Here is a 19,881-nt window from a genome sequence, read left to right as displayed (position 1 = left end):
GACAGCAGATAGTGTGACTGAGCACGCTTTCTGGGTCTACCGCTAGATGAGTTAGACGATGACAGGTGACTACATCGCACATACGAGGTTTAGTAATCTGCTGCTACAACAGAACTCGTCCGAAGATTCGAGCTGCCAGATCTAGAAATTACGATAGCTATTAAAGAAATGCATATAAGCAGAGGGTATACACTTGGAAGTTGAATTTGTAAGCGAATAATCGAAAAGTAATAGAGTGATTCAGTCTTAAGGTGAATGTGTACATTTAAAGAAAAGTGTTGGAAATAATATATGATGTATGTATTTTAATATTAAAGCTCTATACAGCTCTATTGGGTATGACAATGTGTTAGAATCTAAATTGATTCATTGGACACAGTTGTTGGCTCCTAACTTACGTTGTGTTGTATTTAAGATAGTTAAGAGTAATTAATATTTATGCACATTCAGAAAATGTTTTATTAGCATCGTCGACACTAGAAAAGAAATATTTTATTTAGAAAAATATTGTATATTTAAAATGCTCCTCAGAAAGTATTCTATTGACGTTGGATTTGAATTTATCCAGTTTCGCAAGTCGTTCCTGACACACAACAATTAGTACTTGACCTAAATGAAAATTCCTAAAACTAAACTTTTTAAATAAAAAAGGATTTACAAAAGAATGGGTGGCCTCGGGCTCATTCCACCAATACTAAACTTCGATAGGCATCGGAAGAGCATTACTAGACAACTTAGCCATCCGTCGCTGTCGAAATTCGTTGCCGAAAAGTGATACACACACATTTTTCGCCTCATCCGAAGTTAGGTATCTTGGAGTGATACTTGACTCCAAACTTCATTGGAAGCTACACATTGAAAATCGGTTAAAGAAGGCCAGTATAGCCTTCTACTCCTGCAAAGGGTTATAATATCAGTAAACTGGGGAGGGGGCAAAGGAGCATGTAAAACTTGCCCCAGTGCTGCCCTGAATGTGCCAGTACAATATACGGAGGACTTAAAAAGTAAAAAGGACTGACATTCTAATAGACTCTCATTGGTGAGTTAGCTAAGCTAGCAGAAAGGCAGTTAAAGGAACTATATTGAACGTAATCGGTGTTTCTAATATAAAAACTTTTGAATTGAGCTAACATTAAACTTACATGCTGAGTTTCCATTCCTTCTAATAATTATTATTTTTTTTTTAATTTTTCTTTTATTATTGTTAAATATAAGTCTTATTCAAGTACAATAATTTAAAATTACTTAATTCGCTTGTAGAAGAAATAAGTTGGGCTTCTTGAAGGTACGGTCTCATTATGTCCAAAGACGCTTGGCTGGACAGATAGATGTGCCGATAATTTTGATAAAATAATTTGTGAATATTTTCTAATAACCGGTAAAATTTTTAATAATCTTCGCGCACGTGCTACATATATATGTGCATATATGCTGACAAACAAATTTTAATAATAAAAAAAATTGATAGTTATTTCCTTGCATCAAATTTAAAACCGCATTAAGAAGCCAACAGCAATAGATTAAAAAACTACAATAATGAATATAAACTGAACAAAAACGATTAATAGAAAATATTAAGTCTCTGTTGATTTGCCAAACAGTCAAATGAGCTAAAATAGTCGATTCGAATAGTAGCAGAGTTGTGCTTTTCATTCGGTAACTTTAGCCGATCAATTCTGCCACTCCACTACCACATAACACTTTAGAAGTTATTATATGTATGTATCTGCCTTTTGGACATGCTTTTATTTTGTGATTGAATTTTTCTTCCCTAGGAAGAATTTTCGCCGCTGTCGGGTGTGATTTCTCACTATGTCTAGTTTCCCAATTATATTTCTTTGTTTGCTGTTTTCAATTCAACAAGTTTAATTTTTGTATTTTTTGTTTTTTTTTTTTTGTAAAAATAGACAATTTGCTCCACCTTTCCTTTCTGTACAACAACAACAAAACACCTTGTTAGTATTCAATAGACAGTGCCAAACACTTTTTTTGTAGATAACGAGTAAAATGACTTATCTCGTTTCGATTTGCAATTTTTCTGGTTGGTTAAGACTTTTAAAAAGTACTTTGTTTAAATTTCAGTTTCTTTCGATTTATATTTTTTCTATGTTTCCACATTAAAATCTTTTTAGCTTAATAATTATATTGTATGTCGCAGGGATCGATAAATATATGGTATATGTAGTTCGGAAAAGAGAGGGGAAAGATATGATCGATGGTTCGACGGATTTAATTTGTGGGTAAAAAGCTTGAATACTTTTGCGTTACAAATATTTTTCGTGCTTAGTTTCCTCTCATAACAGACGGTGGTTTTTAGATTAACAGCACTTTCATTTACAATTTTTAATGCTACCAAATAATGTGACTGTTAATGCAATTATGTATGTTTCCTATTAATGCCAACGATCGTGATGGAGGTTCCGAAGGTGGTGACACTGACCTCGGAGGCGTTAGCAATGTGTGGAAAGCATTATGTTGGGGCGTTCACCATCAGCTCAGAAAATGCATTTTCAAGACAATTTTTCAGTTCAGCATATGTAACGATCAAGACAGATTGTTCGTCTCGCGACATCAGTTGAACCTGTAAAAAGTTGTTAAAAAATATTTTTATATACATATATTAATAAATTTAAAACTCATAATAATGAAAACTACTCGTTCCAGTGCGCCGGCATCCAATTTATTTAAACAGTGTACGATATGTGCGTGATCCAGCCATGGACGACCATCCTCTGTGACGGAATGAAACAAATAATCACGAAACAATTTCAGCATGTATCTATCACCAGTTTCTGACCAAGTGCAATCCATATTAAAACTGAAATATAAATTAAAATTTGTTAAAAAAATGTGTTGCTGTAGTTGTTGTTGCAGCAGTTCACAAAATCCTGCCCGGGGCGAAGTCATCCATCTGACAGGGAAGAATTAATGAAAACCGGTGTTTAAGTGGGTATGTGAAGAGGTTAGTGTCATGCCTGGTACCTCCACATTTCAGACATATGTTGAGCATGTATGCTACAATATCCAGAACGAAATTGTGCCAGAAGGGCGTAGGTCTCACGAGACTACTGAAGGTTTTCGTCTGCGGAGGTCAGGGACTCTAATGTAGGGTCCAGTGGCTGTTGTACACACATATGCCTTAATCCCTTTAGAGCTAGCCTCCAGCAAGTGACTGTTAGGGTTGATCCTAGCAGGAACTGCTTGCTGAGCATGGTGTTACGCTTCTTAACAGGAAGCATACACGCCCACTGTGAAGATGTTGAATGGGCAACATCAAGAGACATTTGGCCGCCGTCGTGAGTGCAATCATTTGGTAGGTTTGTGCTGCACCCACTGCGTGCCACTTGTCCCCGGCGTTTAAAAGAGCGCTACAAAATTTATAAAGGGTGTGCCGAACACATTCAATGTCACCAGTAGCGTTTACTTATCTTTGAAGAAAGATACCAAATTTGGGTTCTCTAGCCAGATGTGGTTTGTCGTCCACATCCAGTTAGAGTTTGGTCTCCTGCGTCCAGGTGGTGAAAAAGGGTCACCATAGATTTAGTGGGAGAAAGTTTTAAGCTAATCGCAGTAAAGAAGCGAGACAGTTCGCTGATTACTTTTGAATATAAGTCATCAATGATATTGGCGATCGACAATATTTAACAATTGTCAGCGTATGACATCAAGGAAACTCCCTCTGGTGGATGAGGAAATTTTGGAAGTGGTTTGAGATAGAGAATTTTAAAAGCACGACTGACGATCATACACATAATTCGCCGACCACCTCTCCAGTTTCTGTGCCTGACGCAAATACTCTGTCGAAAGTCTTCGACAAATCTAATGCTACTAGAACGGGTTTTTTCTAGCAAGGTTGAGTCCACAGTCCTGCGTATTCATGGGGTTTAGAGATATGGTGGTACTGTGCCCCCCAAGGAAGCCATCTTGATGCCTACGCTAGTTGGCAAAGACAGCTGATTCTGCTGGGGAGCTTGTGCCGGAAATCCATCCGAATCGCCCAGCTGGTATGAAGCGAGCCACCCTGCGGAATTGACGCTCGCTAACTTGTACATCTCTTGGAATGTGAAGGATGGCGGAGCCGTTCCAATCAGCTTTGTTAAAGTTAATCAAAATTTTGAATAAGAAATGACATAACACGCGGAGATCTAATTTACTGGTTGTCACTGGTCAGACTTATTATATTTACGTACTCAGGTCTTTCATTTATGCAGTTTAATTTCACCAAAATTCTATACAGTCGACCATTTTCCATTTCTTTGGCCAACTCGTCTTCCTGCATGTCGCAGAGGCTTTGCAATGCATCCATTTGTGTGTAGAAACGTGCACCGATCATTGGCATAAGATCAGTTACTGAGCGCCGTTGCGTCGTCGAAAATAGATAACTGTAGTTAATTAAATAAATGAGAAAATGATTTTCCGCAATTTGACAGTCAATAACTTACACAATGAAATTACGCAAATCGGTGGAGTAGTGACGTGATACCATTTCAATGCTATTTTGGACATTTTCTCGCTGCACCGATTGTAAACATCGACAGGCTAAGGCTAAAACTAGCCGACCCAAAGCAGTCAAATCATCCTGCAATTAAAACATGTGCCAATTGAGTTTGACATAAACATTTAGTACGATTGCATATTTTATTAGTGAATGGCTATCTCTTACTTGCTGATGCATGCTAGCCACAGCCAAAGGATTCGCTGCGTTTGGGTCGAATTGTGCAATATCGCTTGTGCCACAAAAACTCAGACGCATCCGTTTTCCAGTTACTAGTACTTTTGTTGGATCCAAGACCCTTTCGTATTTCGAATTCAATTTCTAATTAAAAACAAACAAAGTTAAAATGCTTCTGATCATCGACTCACTTGCAGGCGAGTCCTGCCTGGTGGATTGCACGTAAACCGGCTGTCAATTGCATAATAATTGACCAAATAGTTGCCTCTGGTAACAATGGTCCGTTATTGGTGCGTTGTAAGTTGCTTTTGTGGCTGAAAGTGAGGAAAGTTAATATGGTTTTATTTGTTAATAAAGTATAATTCATCACAACTCCTTGTCAGTGTATGAATCGTGTCGCATAGCTTTGCTTTTAAATGAATTTTCTTTCTTTGAATAAGCTTCCTTGCAAAAGTAAACATGGACATCAGGCAACGATATTCATTGTAATTTGGCCTAAAACAATGTTTGATATATCAAATATTGTTGATCGTAGATCTTCGGAACCATTACCGAAGAATTTATGAAAATCCCGAATCATAAAGTAATTGCTAACCGGCTATTCCCTTATTGCCATGGATGCGTGCTATTGACGAACTTCGAACGAAAAAAGTTGAATATAAAACGAATTAAATGAGTTCTTATGTATGTATGCCCATGTATTGTCTTTCCACATATCTATCTTTTTATGAGCTCATATCTGTGCATTTGTTTATAAACACCCACTAACGTTTTACAATATTGTAATAATATATTATATGATCGTAAACCTTCACTTTTGCGCCCCTTTTTTCACGTGACCTCTCGACATATTGACCTGTTTCGCCGCATCTCGAAGTGAAAGGCAAGTTTTTTTCGCAATAATTCCAACACTTCTTTGGCTTGTGACTGCCACACAGATCCTTTTTTTCTTCCACTTTCAGACCTTCCATTCAACCGACAAGTTTTCATTAAACTTTTTTAGCACATAAGTACTTTTCGGACTATAGTGTTTGCTATGGCATTGTGCGATAAATGACCATTTTCTTGCTTTTTGCGCACAATTTTCTCCGCAAGCTCACACTTAACTGAATACATTTTGAAGAATACGTAGAAGTTACGAAAGTAAATACGCCAATTAATAACGATACCAAACACTATAAGGACGTGCACTAATTTTTTATTTACAGTTGGTTTTATGCAAGTGACGTGTAAACACAATCGACTAGTTTTTTCGTGTACATTCTTTATACATTTAAAAGTAAAAAAAAAAAAAATAAATAAAAACAAGAAGGCTGTGCTGTAATTATAAGGATTTTTACATAAAAATTTAATATAAGGCGAAAAACATGACAACAATGGCAACATGTAAAGCAGCAAGTTTCCTTATACGTAGTCCATACAGGAGATATTCACAGAAAGAGGTGCATGTAAGAATACCACATATAATTCTCAGATTCAGCAAAAATACGTGAGAATTACTTTGAGAAAAAAACTTATTTCTGAGAAGACGACAAAGGCTGCCGCCAAATGCAATACCTTACAAAATCTCCCTACTCTAATGGAAGCCCCGAATTTGAGGATCGATACTAATGGAATATGGTAACAAAACCATTGGTGTATTTTTAAAAGTTATAGCCGTTTAAACGGAACATTCTCAGCTTGTCTCCTATTCCAATGCGTGCACTTAAAAATAGTTACACACAAAAAAATATGCTAAATTTTATTTATTTAAAGTAATACTGAGAAACTTTTCACATTGCCGTTTTGACATAATAAGGGTGTTTCATTATTTAGCACTCATACATACACATTGATAGAAACTCAGTTTGATATCTATAAATAAAACGATTTTTTTTTCTTAAATAACCATTTAGTTAAAAAAATGTGTGAATAAACTCTGAATTTTTTCGCCGGAACTAAAGGTCATTCGATAAAAGTTTCTTCGGCAATTGACTAAAGCAATCTAAGCGCAACCATCTTTGTTATGTTCGCTGATTATTTCATTTTTTGTCTTATTTATAGTTTTTTAAGATTATGAGCGCTAAGTGCTATAACAAATCGCCAAAATATGTATGTCTTCTTTTGATGTACATTTTTAGATACCAGGTGTACTAACGAAAAAGTTTGATAATGTCGTATGGCGTGATAAGCCCTAACACTGTGTGCTATTGCATGCATATAGAAGTATATTAAATGTACACACAGGGTGCATACGGTATTTGAGGGCATGCATTTATGTGGCCATCACTTCCTGGAAACTAATATTTTTATTTTTGCTCTCTTTCCAATAATACATGGATGATTACAACTTAACTAAAGAAATGAAGAAATATGCAGATATCGTTGGTATAAGTGCGAATCTTTAATTTTCTAAGTGCGCCAATTGATTCGTTCATAAGTTTCACCGTGTATTGGTGGCGACGGAGAATCTGCTGCAAAACGCAAAAATCAGGAGAAACATTCCGACACTGTCCGATCTGCAGAATTCATTCAACAAGGGGCAGCGCCTCTTGACGAGGACCCTTCAAAATAAATGAGGGCTCTTGCGTAGCAGGTTAATGTTTGTGAGGCTCTTATACATAGAGTTGTTCAAGAAGATCTGCGGTATAAATTCTACGTTATGCGCAGAAGACAGTTTATGTCGGCGCAAAAACTAGAACTGCGAATTATCCCATCAAAACGTCTTCTAAACAAAATTAAACACCCTGAAGCGCGTGAGATGCTATGACTGCAGAAATGAAAGATGGCTAGATTCCAATCCTACAGAGGTTCCTTTTGTCATGCATACGAAGTTTCCAGTCACTGTTATGGTTTTAGGTATTGTGAGCAAGAAAGTACATGTCATGCCACCACACTTCTTTATTCAAGGATTTCGAATGTACGCTGCTCCTTCACACAAAGCGATGGCGACACCAGATTGGATGGATGAAAAGTTCCTTGGCCACATAACAACGAACTTGTGGTCGCCTAACTCCCCAGACCTTGATTCCTTGGATTACTACGTATGGGGTGTAGTTGAACCTGAAACCATTACGCATCCTCATAACACTATTTCTTCTAAGAAGGCTCGGGGAGGTTGTTGCAGGTAATGGAACTTTTTTGGAATGATTTTATAGACATACATATATGTAATAACACCATAATGTGTAAACATTTCTTGAAGCTTAATTAAATTTTGTTCAAAATAAAAGCTAATTAGTTTTACTCTCAAGTTGCCAACGCACCCTGTGTATTATCATTCATAACTGACGCGGTGCGCCATACATTTGATACTTTTAATGGGTAAAGTACTTATTAGTATTTATGAACGTGAGAAAAAAATTAAGAAAATGGTATGTACCTGAACGGACGCGCATCGCCTTGGAATGGATCGGGATAGCCATTGGCCTCCTGTGTGGGCGTAAAGTACTTAGTAAGCAAGGTTTGTGAGCCGGGATGATAATCATAAACTAATACTAACGCTATAAATTAGAAAGAGAATGAATACAAATTTAAGCTTTTATTTATATTTGTCATAACAGATGTCCGACAATATTTACGTACAATTATCACCAAATGCTTTTGTCGTGAATACCTCACGTAGTTGTACGACATTCGAATGTTGTAATTTCTTCCACATCTCTACGACGGCCATACATTTTGTTGATTGAAGACGAAAACCTAAGAAACGGAAGTTAAATAAACTTATATTAAGTACATTTAATGTAAACATTAAGAAAGTAATTTTTTAAACTCACTTGGAATATTAAAAATAAATAACTGTGGTTTTTCGCCTGAGGTTTTTCAAAGATTTGAGGAACTCTAACATTTTTTAAACATCGGCCTCTATTCGCACGTGTTTACTTACCATGCAATCTCCGCAAGCAATATTTAATGCCAGTGGTGCTATGTGTGCCCTTATAGGTAGATGAAAGAATAGTAAGTTTGCCGTGTAACGCCTGTACTGGCTCTAATGGATATAACGAGTGGTAATTGTCCACTTCCGGTGGAAGGGCATGCTGCGTCACATCGACCGGGTCGAGGATTAAATTCGAGATCTCATTGCGGGCAAGAATTTCTGAACGTATCTCATCAGGCAGGAAGAAGGCAGATTCCAAGTGTGTTTTAGGTTGCAACGCAATTAAGTTTGAAGCCGGCCCTGGGTACACATGATGACCCGTGTACAGCAATGGCGGTTGCACAGGCGGTATAGGTGCCACCACCGATGGCGCGGCATGATGTGCGCTCACGGGGTCAACATTATTCACCACCGCACTGCTGTTGGCGGCGTTGGTATGGTTGGCAGTTGGATAAAAGTAGATAGTGCCACCTACATTCTCCTACAAAAAGTTGTTTATGAATAACAAAACAGTTAAGTGTATAGTATAAAATAGCACAGAGCTTTATCAATGAAATTTCAAACCTGATGTACGTTTGCCGGCAGCGTTGTTGGGATGGGCGAGGCATGAGGTGTGATGCGTGGTGGAGACTTTTCCCCAGCAACACCACCACCAAGGTTGGTAGGTGATTCATTGCGTAGCATATTGCTGCGCACTTTCAGAGGAGTTGTCATATTGACATATGATTGTGTGCCAGCCGGTGGCTGGGTCGTCGCTATAACTCCGTTTACCAAGGCGTGTGACGACTGCGTCTGTTGCTGATGCTGTGATTGTTGATGCTGATGGTGGTGTTGCTGTTGCAGTTGTTTTTGCTGTGCTACGGCAGCAGCAGATGCCTTCTGCAAACCAAGCAGAGATGAGGGTGTACCATTCACCGATTTTGCTGCCGATGGCCCAACGCCTCCACCTACGTTGACACTAGCAGTGCTAATACCATTATTCAGCATAGGCGTATGATAAGGTGTGTAAAAATTCGGGGACGAGTTTATGCGAGTTGGAATGAATTCGGGTGACTGCGGAGTTACCTGGCAAACCGATAATTCATATGCCCATAGGGACGCGAAAATATGAAAAAATATATATAATTAACACATCATTTCAAATATACAAACATATACAAATAATCTATACATGCACACATAATAATAATTAAGAGATATTAGTGAATTAATGTGTAACGAAATACGTACAAATACAAATATTTTTGGGGGCACATTTATGTATTTATCTACGTGTAAGTTAAATGGTGTGGTGAGTAAATCGTTAAATAATTTAAATAGAAGCCGGAGGTTTACATGTAAACACATCATGCAATTAGTTAGTTTATGGTTAAGGAAACCTCGAGTGAGCCTAGAATTTCCGGAAGGCCTCAATTTTTTAACAATATTTCATAAATTAGTAGTACAATAATGTGGTGGGTTGTTACTATAAATCTAAAATTCGAGGTACAACTACGATTTTTAAACCTTTTCATCGGAAACTGTTACAAAATTTTAAAATAAATTGTTGACTGATGTGTTAAACTCTCCCTTATTGTAAATAAGCTATATTCGATGATAATAAAAAAAGGTCCTTATTCTTATAGTTATATTGAAATCGGCTGCTGAAGCGCCGAAGTTGATACAGCTAAGGTCAACTACTTCACAACGACATGTAGGCAATTACTTCTGTTAGCACAACCCAAGTTTCACAAATAAATGTTACCTCAATCAGAGGCATATTTAAAGTGAAATACCAAAGCTTTGAAATAAATTCGCCAAACTTGTTGATCATAAGAAATTAGTAACGCGCACTTTGATTATCCTAGAAACAATTTTCGTCCATTTTCGGAGGTAGAGTAATAAAGCGTGGTTAAGTTTCAAGGGCCGGTGTTGATTTTGCATAAAATACAATTTTTTTAGGAAATTATTGTCATTTCTCTTTATTATGATAATATTGGTATGGCTCAATTGCATATGCAACAAAATATCGGCCAAATGCCGCTACGGCCTCGGCGGCACACCTCCATCCGATGGTACAAATTTTCGATGACGCTGAGGCATAATTGAGGTTCTATGCCGTTAATGTGCTGAATTATCTCATCCTTTAGCTCTTGAATTGTTGCTGGCTTATCGACGTACACCTTTTCTTTCAAATAACCCCAAAGAAAGAAGTCCAACGGTGTCGTCGACGTTTAGGTGTGGTTCACATTCAACATCGGCCCTTGAAATTTAACCACCCTTTATAAGCGCGTATTTTAAATTGTTTAAAATGGCTAAACCGAATTACGGCGCGCTTTTGTACATTCTGTACAGCAATACTGTTTATTGGTTTGCTGCAGGTATTCAATATCAGCTTGCAATAAATTTTCATAAAGATAGATGAAAAAATTCACTGCACTTAGCTGTATGTACATTGTATTTTTTTGTTGGGTTGGCCACAGTCAACCTTTTGACCTGATATGCATGGCATGAAGAATGAAGTGTCCAAGTAACACGGGTAAGGCAAATCGAGTCACTGTCGCACGAATGATTGCGTATATTAATAAGAAACTTTTAGTTAACACGGGAGGTTCGAAAAACACGACCACTAACACTACTTATTGATTGATTAGATTGCACAATGATGGAAAATCATATGGTGAAACCACAAGACTACTAAAAGATGGTTTTAGATGTTGAACAAATATGAAATGAGCAAACTAGTTCCTCGGAAGCACGGATGACGAATATAAATATTTGCTAGGGATGATGTTTATAGAGAAAACAGCCGCTTTACCATCTGTGGAAAGCGTTAGGAGAAACGTCTGCATTCAGAAACGAAATAGTAAAGAAATAATTAGAAAGGTATCTTTTTCGGGTAATTCGAAAATAAGCAGGCTTTTCGACTTGAACCTCATCGGAATTTCAGGGAGCATTTTAAGATAAAAGCTCGAATGCACAAAGTATGCAACTCCAGTAGACTCGGAGTAGAGGGAACCCCGGGCTGAGAGAACTGCTCGAAGGGCCATAAGAATTCTTCCGTTGAGTACTATGGAGAGGGAACCTCATATCTAATAAGTACTAAGTAGAGGGAACTTCACAATTTCTGAATAATTTCAGTTATGTCAGAATGCATGTATGTTTAGCATAATTATTCGTTGTATAGATTGCCCAGTGCATTGCGTTAAATCGGTTGCGCGAAGCTAGTGATAACAAGGTACAAATTCTTTTGATAATAGATTTTAAAAGTCAACATTTTTCTACCACTTAGAAACAATTCAAAATTATACAAAAAGCTTAAAAACGGTAAAATATTATTTTTAAAGATATTGTCAGCGTGTACTACAAAACGAAACTCTCTGACGAGGGGTAAGTTTGCTCATACGGAAACTAAGCCATATAAATGGTTCATCACGCAAAAAAGCCGGACCATTCCAATATGTGGTAATCTTATGAAAATAAAACTAAACTGAATGAAAAAATTTATGGAAATGGAAGTGGCTTTTATGCAAGTATGTAAGTTCTGGTTGACTTAATGGATTCAAGGCTACATTCGGAAATATACAGGGTGAACGATATGAAGTGTTACCAACTTCACACTCCTTGTATCTGTAAAACAGCTCATGACATCAACGTCAAAATTGTTCTAATGACAGTTCAATATATTGTTTTTAAGCCATCAAAAGCATTCGCGTCTCAGTTTTGTTGATATTTTTTTTCTGTGATGGAATTCAATCGTAATAGTGTGAATGCGTTATATTTGGTTGGAAAATCACAACCAGCCATTGTTCGTGAGCTCAGTCACCTCAAAGTGAATAAAATGTTTGTGTATCGCACTAAAAAACGTTACAATGATACTGGTAGCATTGCAAAACACTATGGAGGTGGACCAAAAAAAAATCGCAACAACGCCAGAAATGGTTCGGAAAGTGAAGGCTCCACTTGAACGAAATCCACGTCGAAGTGGAAGAAAAATGGCCAAAGAACTGAAAATATCGAAAGACAGCATTCGACGCATATTGAAAAATGAGCTCAAGGTCAAGGCTTACAAGTTCCAAACAGCACGCGATCTTTCACCCCAGCAAAAAAAAGTTCGGTGCGAAAGAGCAAAGGAGTTGTTGCGATTGCATGAACGTGACGAATTTCTCAACATTGTGTTTTCTGATGAAAAAAATTTCCCAATTGAGCAGTTCATAAACACTCAAAACGATCGTGCTTTAGAGCCGTGGACACGCAAACATTGCGGTCGTAGACCATGGACGTTCCAACAGGACTCGGCACCGTCTCATAAAGCTCGTGTGAACCAAGAATGGTTAAAAAATCATGTTCCACACTTCATTTCGTCCACACAATGGCTTTCGAATTCGCCAGACGCAAATCCGATGGACTATTCCATCTGGTCCATTTTGGAGAGCAAGGTGAGGACTAATGCCATATGCCAGTATGGATGCGCTGAAAAAAGCGATTATACCAGAATGGGTCAATATACCTCAAGATCACATTCGTGCAGCACGCAAATAATTTTTTGACCGTTTGAAGGCTATAGTCGAGCTAAAGTGAATATATGTTAAAATTGTAATCATTTTTGAACAATTTTGTCTTTTAAATCAATAAAAACTAATTTCACACAAAAAAGTTATGGTGTTTTGAATAGGTAATATATATATAGGGAGGGCCATGTAAAATTTGCTTTTTGAATCGGCTATAAAAAAAATTAATCAATATTTTTTCAAACTTTTTTTTTATTTTGAAGATTGAACATTGCCATTTATTAATGAAAAATAATATTGTTCATTTTACTGCCACGACTGGCTTTACAGTAGGCCATTCTATCAACCCAATTTTTAAGCAGATTTTCGATTATTTGGGCTCCAATTTCATGAATGCCAACTTCAATTTCGTGTTTTAAAGCATCAATCGTCTCTGGATGGTTCGCATAGCATTTGTCCTTAACGGCTCCCCCCAAAAATTAGTCCAACGGGCTTAAATCAAAGCTCCGAGGCGGCCAATTGATATCGGAATTCAATAACGGTAGCCAAAAGTTCGAGTGTAACTTTGGCAGTGTGACAAGTTGCACCGTCCTGTTGAAACCAAATGTCGTCCATGTCATCCTCTTCAAATTTTAGAAACAAAAACTCGTTGAGCATGTCACGGTAACGCTCGCCATTTACTGTAACCGCGGAAGAAGAAGAAGACTCACCACTTTGGAGATAGGTTTTCAATATTTCCCAATTTTGTTCAAGCGTATAGCGTCCCATTTCGTAAATGTCAAACCTTTAAGTAAATTATGAACACATTTGATATGTCATTTGTGTTACCATTCTCAAAAAATAGGTGGTTCAAAAAGCAAACGCTATATGGCTTGGGTTGAGGTTGAGTTCTCTCTACCTCGAGTCTACTGTGTGCAGATCGGATGACAAAGGTTCACATAGGGTGGAAAGCTATTCCCAGAGGCGTCTGTGAAATTGTGTATTAACCGATGCCTCGCAGTCGCCAAGCAGTGAAACGAAACACGAATTTTAATTTAATTTAAAACTCAGCATGTAAATTATTGTAAAAACTTCCCTTTATCACACATACATATATTTTTTAGAAGTAAAAATGCAACTCGTATAAACCCAATGAAAAATGGGGATATACAATTAAACTCCTCTTTAAACTTTAAAATAAAATATCTTGACAATTTTAAATAATAAATCTCATTATAATCATTTTTATGAAATATTGTCAAAAGTTATTACCTTCGAAAAATTCGTGCTCCTTATACATTAAAATCCTTATTTGTGTGAATATTGAAATTTAAAGTTCCTTAAATATAAGAAAAAAACGAAAAGCCATAGCTTATGGGAAAATTCCAAAAATTTACTATACCAGTAGAAACCGCAACCGAATTTGGCAATAAATTGCCCATAAATCCAAGGGTCTGGAGCGTCATAATACTCCACTATATTGTAATATATTATTTTTACTTTTGAATTTGACTTGATTTTCTACTACGGTATGTTAATAAATTAATTTATTTTGCATATAAATATATAGGCCAATTCACGCTTCTGTAACAGGTCATTTGTGCACCGAGTACATATTCTAAGTACTTTTCTAATTTCTTGCCTCCTAACAAACGCAGAAAATAGATTTTCTTGATGTTCCGCTTAAATGAATATAATAAAATTGGAATAATTTGTAAATGTTTTTGCCTACTTCCCTTGGCAATTTTAAAGATTTTGGTGTAAAATAGAGGGCAAAACCATCTTCAACCGCTATCCAATTTTGACTATATCTAAAATATTTTAATAACTCCGTTGCGAATGTATTTTGATAAGATCCGACGGACTCGACAACGGGTTGAGATGGTTTCCATCCATAGATGACTATTTTCAACTAATATTACAATATATGCACGCTAGAGAAATCCACGTTAAAAAGTTCACTTTATTCGTTCCTAATTACGAAAAATATCACACAAGAAAAAATCCGTATAAATAAAATCTACACTTCCTACCATTAAAGTTCATAAGTACAAAGTTATTGTATGTAGTTTATTTAAAATAAAAAAATCCCTTTTGTCTGTTTTACTGCGTAGTGGAAAGCTCGCAGCAGAAGAGATTACTTGCATGCGTGCAACATAAGAGAGTGGGCGGGGGTTTTGGGATTCAAATAAATTTTTTTGACGACTCTGAAAAGAAAATTCAGATATACAAGAGCTGTTGGATGGGGCAGCACATTTGATATCTATAGAGACTTAAACTTCCACGATGGAAAGAATTTTAGAAACATTTGCTGAAAACAAGGCACGAGTTAAAATCAAATTATAGTATTTTTTTTTACGCGACTAAATATTTTTATTTGTTCCATTGTGATTTATATTTAATTTGCTTTCATAATTTTTTTTCTTTGTTTTGCCTTATTTTTTTATTGTTTTTTAGACCATTGAGAGAATCTTATACAATCGTGGTATCATACCTAATTGCTTGCTCATAAACGAATACACCCTGAAGGAAGGTATACAGTGCAAAAATTGTAATTGGTAATGTAATTTTTATTGAAATTTTTTTTAGAAAAAAATATCTATTTTCAGAGTTCTTGCCGCAACAAAGCAATTGTAAATGGGGAGCAACATAGCACGCAACGTCATCATCGCTTTGAAAAATCTGCGTAAAAGAAGAAAAACCGCACAATAAGGCTAATTGGGCGATATTTAAAAAATTCGCGTGGCACAAAAAGAACCGCGCAAAGTAAGGAAAACGTGTATAACATTTGCAGTGAAATAATTGAGAAAACTGGTTTGTGAGGGCCATAATGTGAAATCAGGCATTCATCAATATTACTGGAAGTTTGATATTCTTGTCGAACTAACCCATGAGATCCCAATGCCTTGGGACATCATGCTACCGGTCTTATCACCACTCCTGTGGAGCCTAGTAGTTTAAGACCTGCTTGATGATTTTGTAATTATAGCGAGGGGAAGTTGGAGTACACTCTTTGCGACATATTGCAAAGAGCTTTAAACCTGACGAAAAAATTATGTGCTGTGGTGGGTCCAAAACAGCCATGATTCCCATCACCAGGAATTAAAGAGATCCCCATGGGCGGTGATGCTATTAGATTCGTCAGCGAAGTTAAGTATCTTGGCCTTGTCCTGGATGCCAAGCTTAACTGGGAAAAATTGACGTAACCTTGTCCAAAGCAACAAACGTCTAGCAGAAAAATCTTTTGGTGTAAGCTAACTAAGCTCCAGCGCTTAGCACGCGTGTGCATCACGGGGCGATGCGAATCTGGTACACAGACGGCTCAAAGACACCAAAAGGCATAGGCACTGGAGTACACCAAAACCAAGCGATCTGTGTCGATAGGTAGTTTTCCAACTTCCATCTGTCTATGGGCAGAGATTCACTTAGATAGGAACTTCCGGGATGAGCGAATTGCTTTTCTGAGCGACAGTCAGGCGGCACTCAAGGTTTTGCCATCCTTGAGTGTCTCGAGAAACTGAATCTGTTAGGATAGGAAAGTAGAGGAAAGACAGAGAAGATCATATTGCGACAATCTACCGGGTTTCTCGCAATCAAAATCAGTGATTGGGAGCTTTAATCTAAACCGATTTAAAGATTGTATTGAACGAAATAAAAATAATTTTAGAAACATCGCATGACTTTTAACAGGGTATTGCAAACTGAATCATCTTATTATCCTGAGAATATACTCCAAAGGAACTTGTAGGTTCTGTAGGGGGGATGATGAAACCGCCAAACATATGCTGTCATTATGCCCAGCACTGTTGCATAAACGGGTAAATATATTTTCCTAGGGAGGAAATAAATTGCAATAAAATAGGGCAAATAATAAAAGCGGGCTCAATAGATCTTTCAGGTCGCAGTGATAAATACTCTCATAATAATAATATTACGAACATTTTGCCATACACGAGAAGAAAAGAGAGAAAAAAAATCTACCCTTTCACAAATTATACATTGAATATAATAAAATTTAAGGATTTACTTCCATTTTTTGTAATTAAACGATGAAAGAAAACGCTATAAGATTCCTATTTTAGATTTTAAAGAGCTGTAATATTTTACATTAAAAATGGCTTCAAAACATGCCTAATAAATAATATTTAAACAGGCAAGCCTGAATTGGCCTTATGTATCTATTTATGTGTTTATGTAAAGGTAATAACTTATATGCTTTTCGCTTTTCCTTTTCACTGTTTGAACATTTATTGTATGTATCAATTATCTTCTTTTACCTGAGATTTCTTTATCGATAAAGGCGAATCCATGTTAAGTAGTGAATATCCCGAGTTGGGACCATAGGTCGGTGTTGCCACGTTTGATCGTTTCTATTTTAATTATGCCATTAAGCGACAAGGTGTTTGCATACATGTATGTACATAATACAATACATTAATAAGAAACTAACAGAACACTTACATATAGAACAATAATTACATAGCTAGTAAAAGTCATTAGAATTATATTTCAATTGATTTCATTTAGTTAGGTGTACATTTGAGATAGAATTCTGAAACTGTCTATGGCACTACTTATACAAATGGGCTTTCACTAACAGAAAGTCATCGATAGCTCTTAATGCTATACATAGTTTTTGAATTCGAAGTTTTCACTATCATTGCAACTGCCATAATATATACATCCTAATTTCGATTGGAATATAAAACTTTACTATGCATTTAGCACCCCTTTCATTCAACTCAACAAGAGGAGGATCTTTGTAAACGCTACAATTAATCCTCAATTCAAACGATGATAACCTGCTGAGAGTATAATGACGATTCCGTTGGAAGTCACCAAACCATCGTTTTATTATTGTTTCTGATGGAGCGGAGCCTCATAACACTTTGCAAGCCATTGCTTTACTTGAACGGTATTTCTTCCCATCAAAAAGCAGTGTAAAATAAAAACACGAAATGTTTTTTGATCCATTGTTTTGAAAATAATAGAAATAGCGTCCCTTTTAGCACAATAACTCACGAACTAATGAATCGAATATCATGAAATTTTAACAGCTGTCTTTTTAAGATTAGTACTAACTGAAAAAGAGGTGAATGCAATAAAACTAGTGTCATTTATGAGTTAGGCCGGGGATTTTCAACCCATGTGTTACACTTTCAGCATTCGTTCATAAATTTCTTTTGCTTTTAAACCTTTTAAACATAAAAATTCAATCACTGCACGATACTTGATTTATTCCAATGTAGAAAATACTGTGACACGTCTATACAGTGGCTTTATAATCAAAGAATGAATCGAGAGATTGAAATGAAACTTCATATACGTTCATATGAAAAGTGAACCAACGTAAAAACGTTAATATATACATACTCGTATGTATGTACATGTATTTTGCGCTGAAACCCTTTGTTGGTTGTTTGGCTGAGCTCCTCCTCCAATTTGTTGTTTTCGTCTTGACAGCCTCCAAACGCCAGATAGTTTTTTATGAGGAGCTTTTTCATGGCAGAAATACACTGAGAGGTTTGACATTGCCTTCAGAGGGTTGACCACTATTAGAAGAAACATTACATTTTGATTTTCGTGCTTACAGCTGGTCTCGAACCCGGGCACTACCGAATAGTAATTAGGCATCAAGCCATTCGGTACGGCGAGCGCAAAAACAAAAAAATGATAAAAGCTTTTATTACAGTCTGTCCAAGAAAAGCGTGACCGGCAAAATTCAAACTTAGAGTTCCGTTTTGGAAAAAATTTAAACGCTGGTTTTTGCAATGCGCGTTGTGAAATTTGTTGGTTTTGTGAGAAATTTAGAAAGTGTTTGTTTTTAAAAAATTACTTCTATACCTCTCCAAAACAAGATCAGAAAATTATTGGTTTGCTTGTGACAAAGCCGAACTTTTCGTTGGTTGAAGCTGAAGCAGTTTTATAGAAGAGGCAGAAGACCTCAAATTCAGAAACACATTGAAAAAACCGCTGCTCTCACTATCACACATTAAAAAAGACTTGCATGGGCGAAGGAAAATTCAGAACGGAATTGAAACGTAATATTCACAGGTGAATATTTGTTTTGAGCGAATAGTTGCGTACGTCTGTCCTGGTGTTCTTCTGATAATCGAAAACTTCAACGAACTATTAAACATCCAGTTCAGGTTCATGTTTGGGGCTGCTTCTGCGAAAAAGGATTCGGCCGTTTATTTGTCTTGCCGCTAATTTGAATGATGAATAAAATTTACCAAAAACCATCATAGGCATCAGCTGCAACGATATTTGAAAGAACTAGCTAACTTTACAAGAGAACAACGATCCCAAGTATCGAAGCCGAAGATGTATAGAGTGGAAACAGCAAAGTGGGATTGATATGCTGGATTAGGCTCACAGATGCCTGATGCCAACCCTATTGAAAATGTTTGCACAAGAGTTAAGCAAAAACTCAAAGGAAAACAGATATGCACGCCCAAACTGTCAATGCAAATTAGGTTGATTACTCCCACACCGTGCGTAGACATTAACACCAAGTGTATGACACAACACAAACAATCGAAACCAAATCTTAAGGTGTACAATTTTATGATAGTTGAAATTTCGTTCCAAAGACTACATAAATAAAAAAGGAAGTTACCTTGAAGTTTTTATTAAGAAAAATAAATTAAATTCAATTTTATGATGAAATACAAAAATTAAAAAATACAACAAAAAATATATTCAAAGACTAATAATAATAATTACATAGGGATACCCCCATGAACGGGAAAAAGTTAAAATTTAAAATGCCTATTTTTCAAAACCGTGTTATAATATTAATTCTTGTACCGTGTAATATCGAAATCGTGTTTTACAAGTACCGTGTTATACGAGGGACGCCTGTATGTAAGTTATATAAA

The 19,881-nt window shown here is 36.5% G+C and overlaps 1 protein-coding gene across 14 annotated transcripts in view; it reads right to left on the bottom strand.

Moving 5' to 3' along the window:
* Nucleotides 1-2,065: 2,065 nt before the first annotated feature.
* The window catches only part of LOC128861696 (PAN2-PAN3 deadenylation complex subunit PAN3), a 44,908-nt gene continuing 27,092 nt past the window's right edge, over nucleotides 2,066-19,881 (bottom strand). For 12 of the 14 annotated variants that reach the window (XM_054100015.1, XM_054100012.1, XM_054100009.1 and 9 more), the window contains 11 exons: nucleotides 17,278-17,370; nucleotides 9,096-9,596; nucleotides 8,541-9,012; nucleotides 8,237-8,353; nucleotides 8,034-8,154; nucleotides 4,864-4,986; nucleotides 4,664-4,793; nucleotides 4,443-4,579; nucleotides 4,191-4,382; nucleotides 2,656-2,818; nucleotides 2,066-2,581 (listed from right to left, as the gene is read on the bottom strand). In XM_054100015.1, coding sequence (XP_053955990.1) covers nucleotides 2,471-2,581; nucleotides 2,656-2,818; nucleotides 4,191-4,382; nucleotides 4,443-4,579; nucleotides 4,664-4,793; nucleotides 4,864-4,986; nucleotides 8,034-8,154; nucleotides 8,237-8,353; nucleotides 8,541-9,012; nucleotides 9,096-9,596; nucleotides 17,278-17,370 — 2,160 coding nt within the window. In that variant the 3' untranslated portion in view covers nucleotides 2,066-2,470. The remainder of the gene's footprint in view (nucleotides 2,582-2,655; nucleotides 2,819-4,190; nucleotides 4,383-4,442; nucleotides 4,580-4,663; nucleotides 4,794-4,863; nucleotides 4,987-8,033; nucleotides 8,155-8,236; nucleotides 8,354-8,540; nucleotides 9,013-9,095; nucleotides 9,597-17,277; nucleotides 17,371-19,881) is intronic. The other 2 variants (XM_054100019.1, XM_054100020.1) reach the window with 1 other exon arrangement.

The sequence above is a fragment of the Anastrepha ludens genome, chromosome 4 (assembly GCF_028408465.1).
Source record: "Anastrepha ludens isolate Willacy chromosome 4, idAnaLude1.1, whole genome shotgun sequence".
NCBI lineage: Eukaryota > Metazoa > Arthropoda > Insecta > Diptera > Tephritidae > Anastrepha > Anastrepha ludens.
Note: the sequence above shows the minus strand (reverse complement) of the source record. Positions and strands in the feature narration are given on the sequence as shown.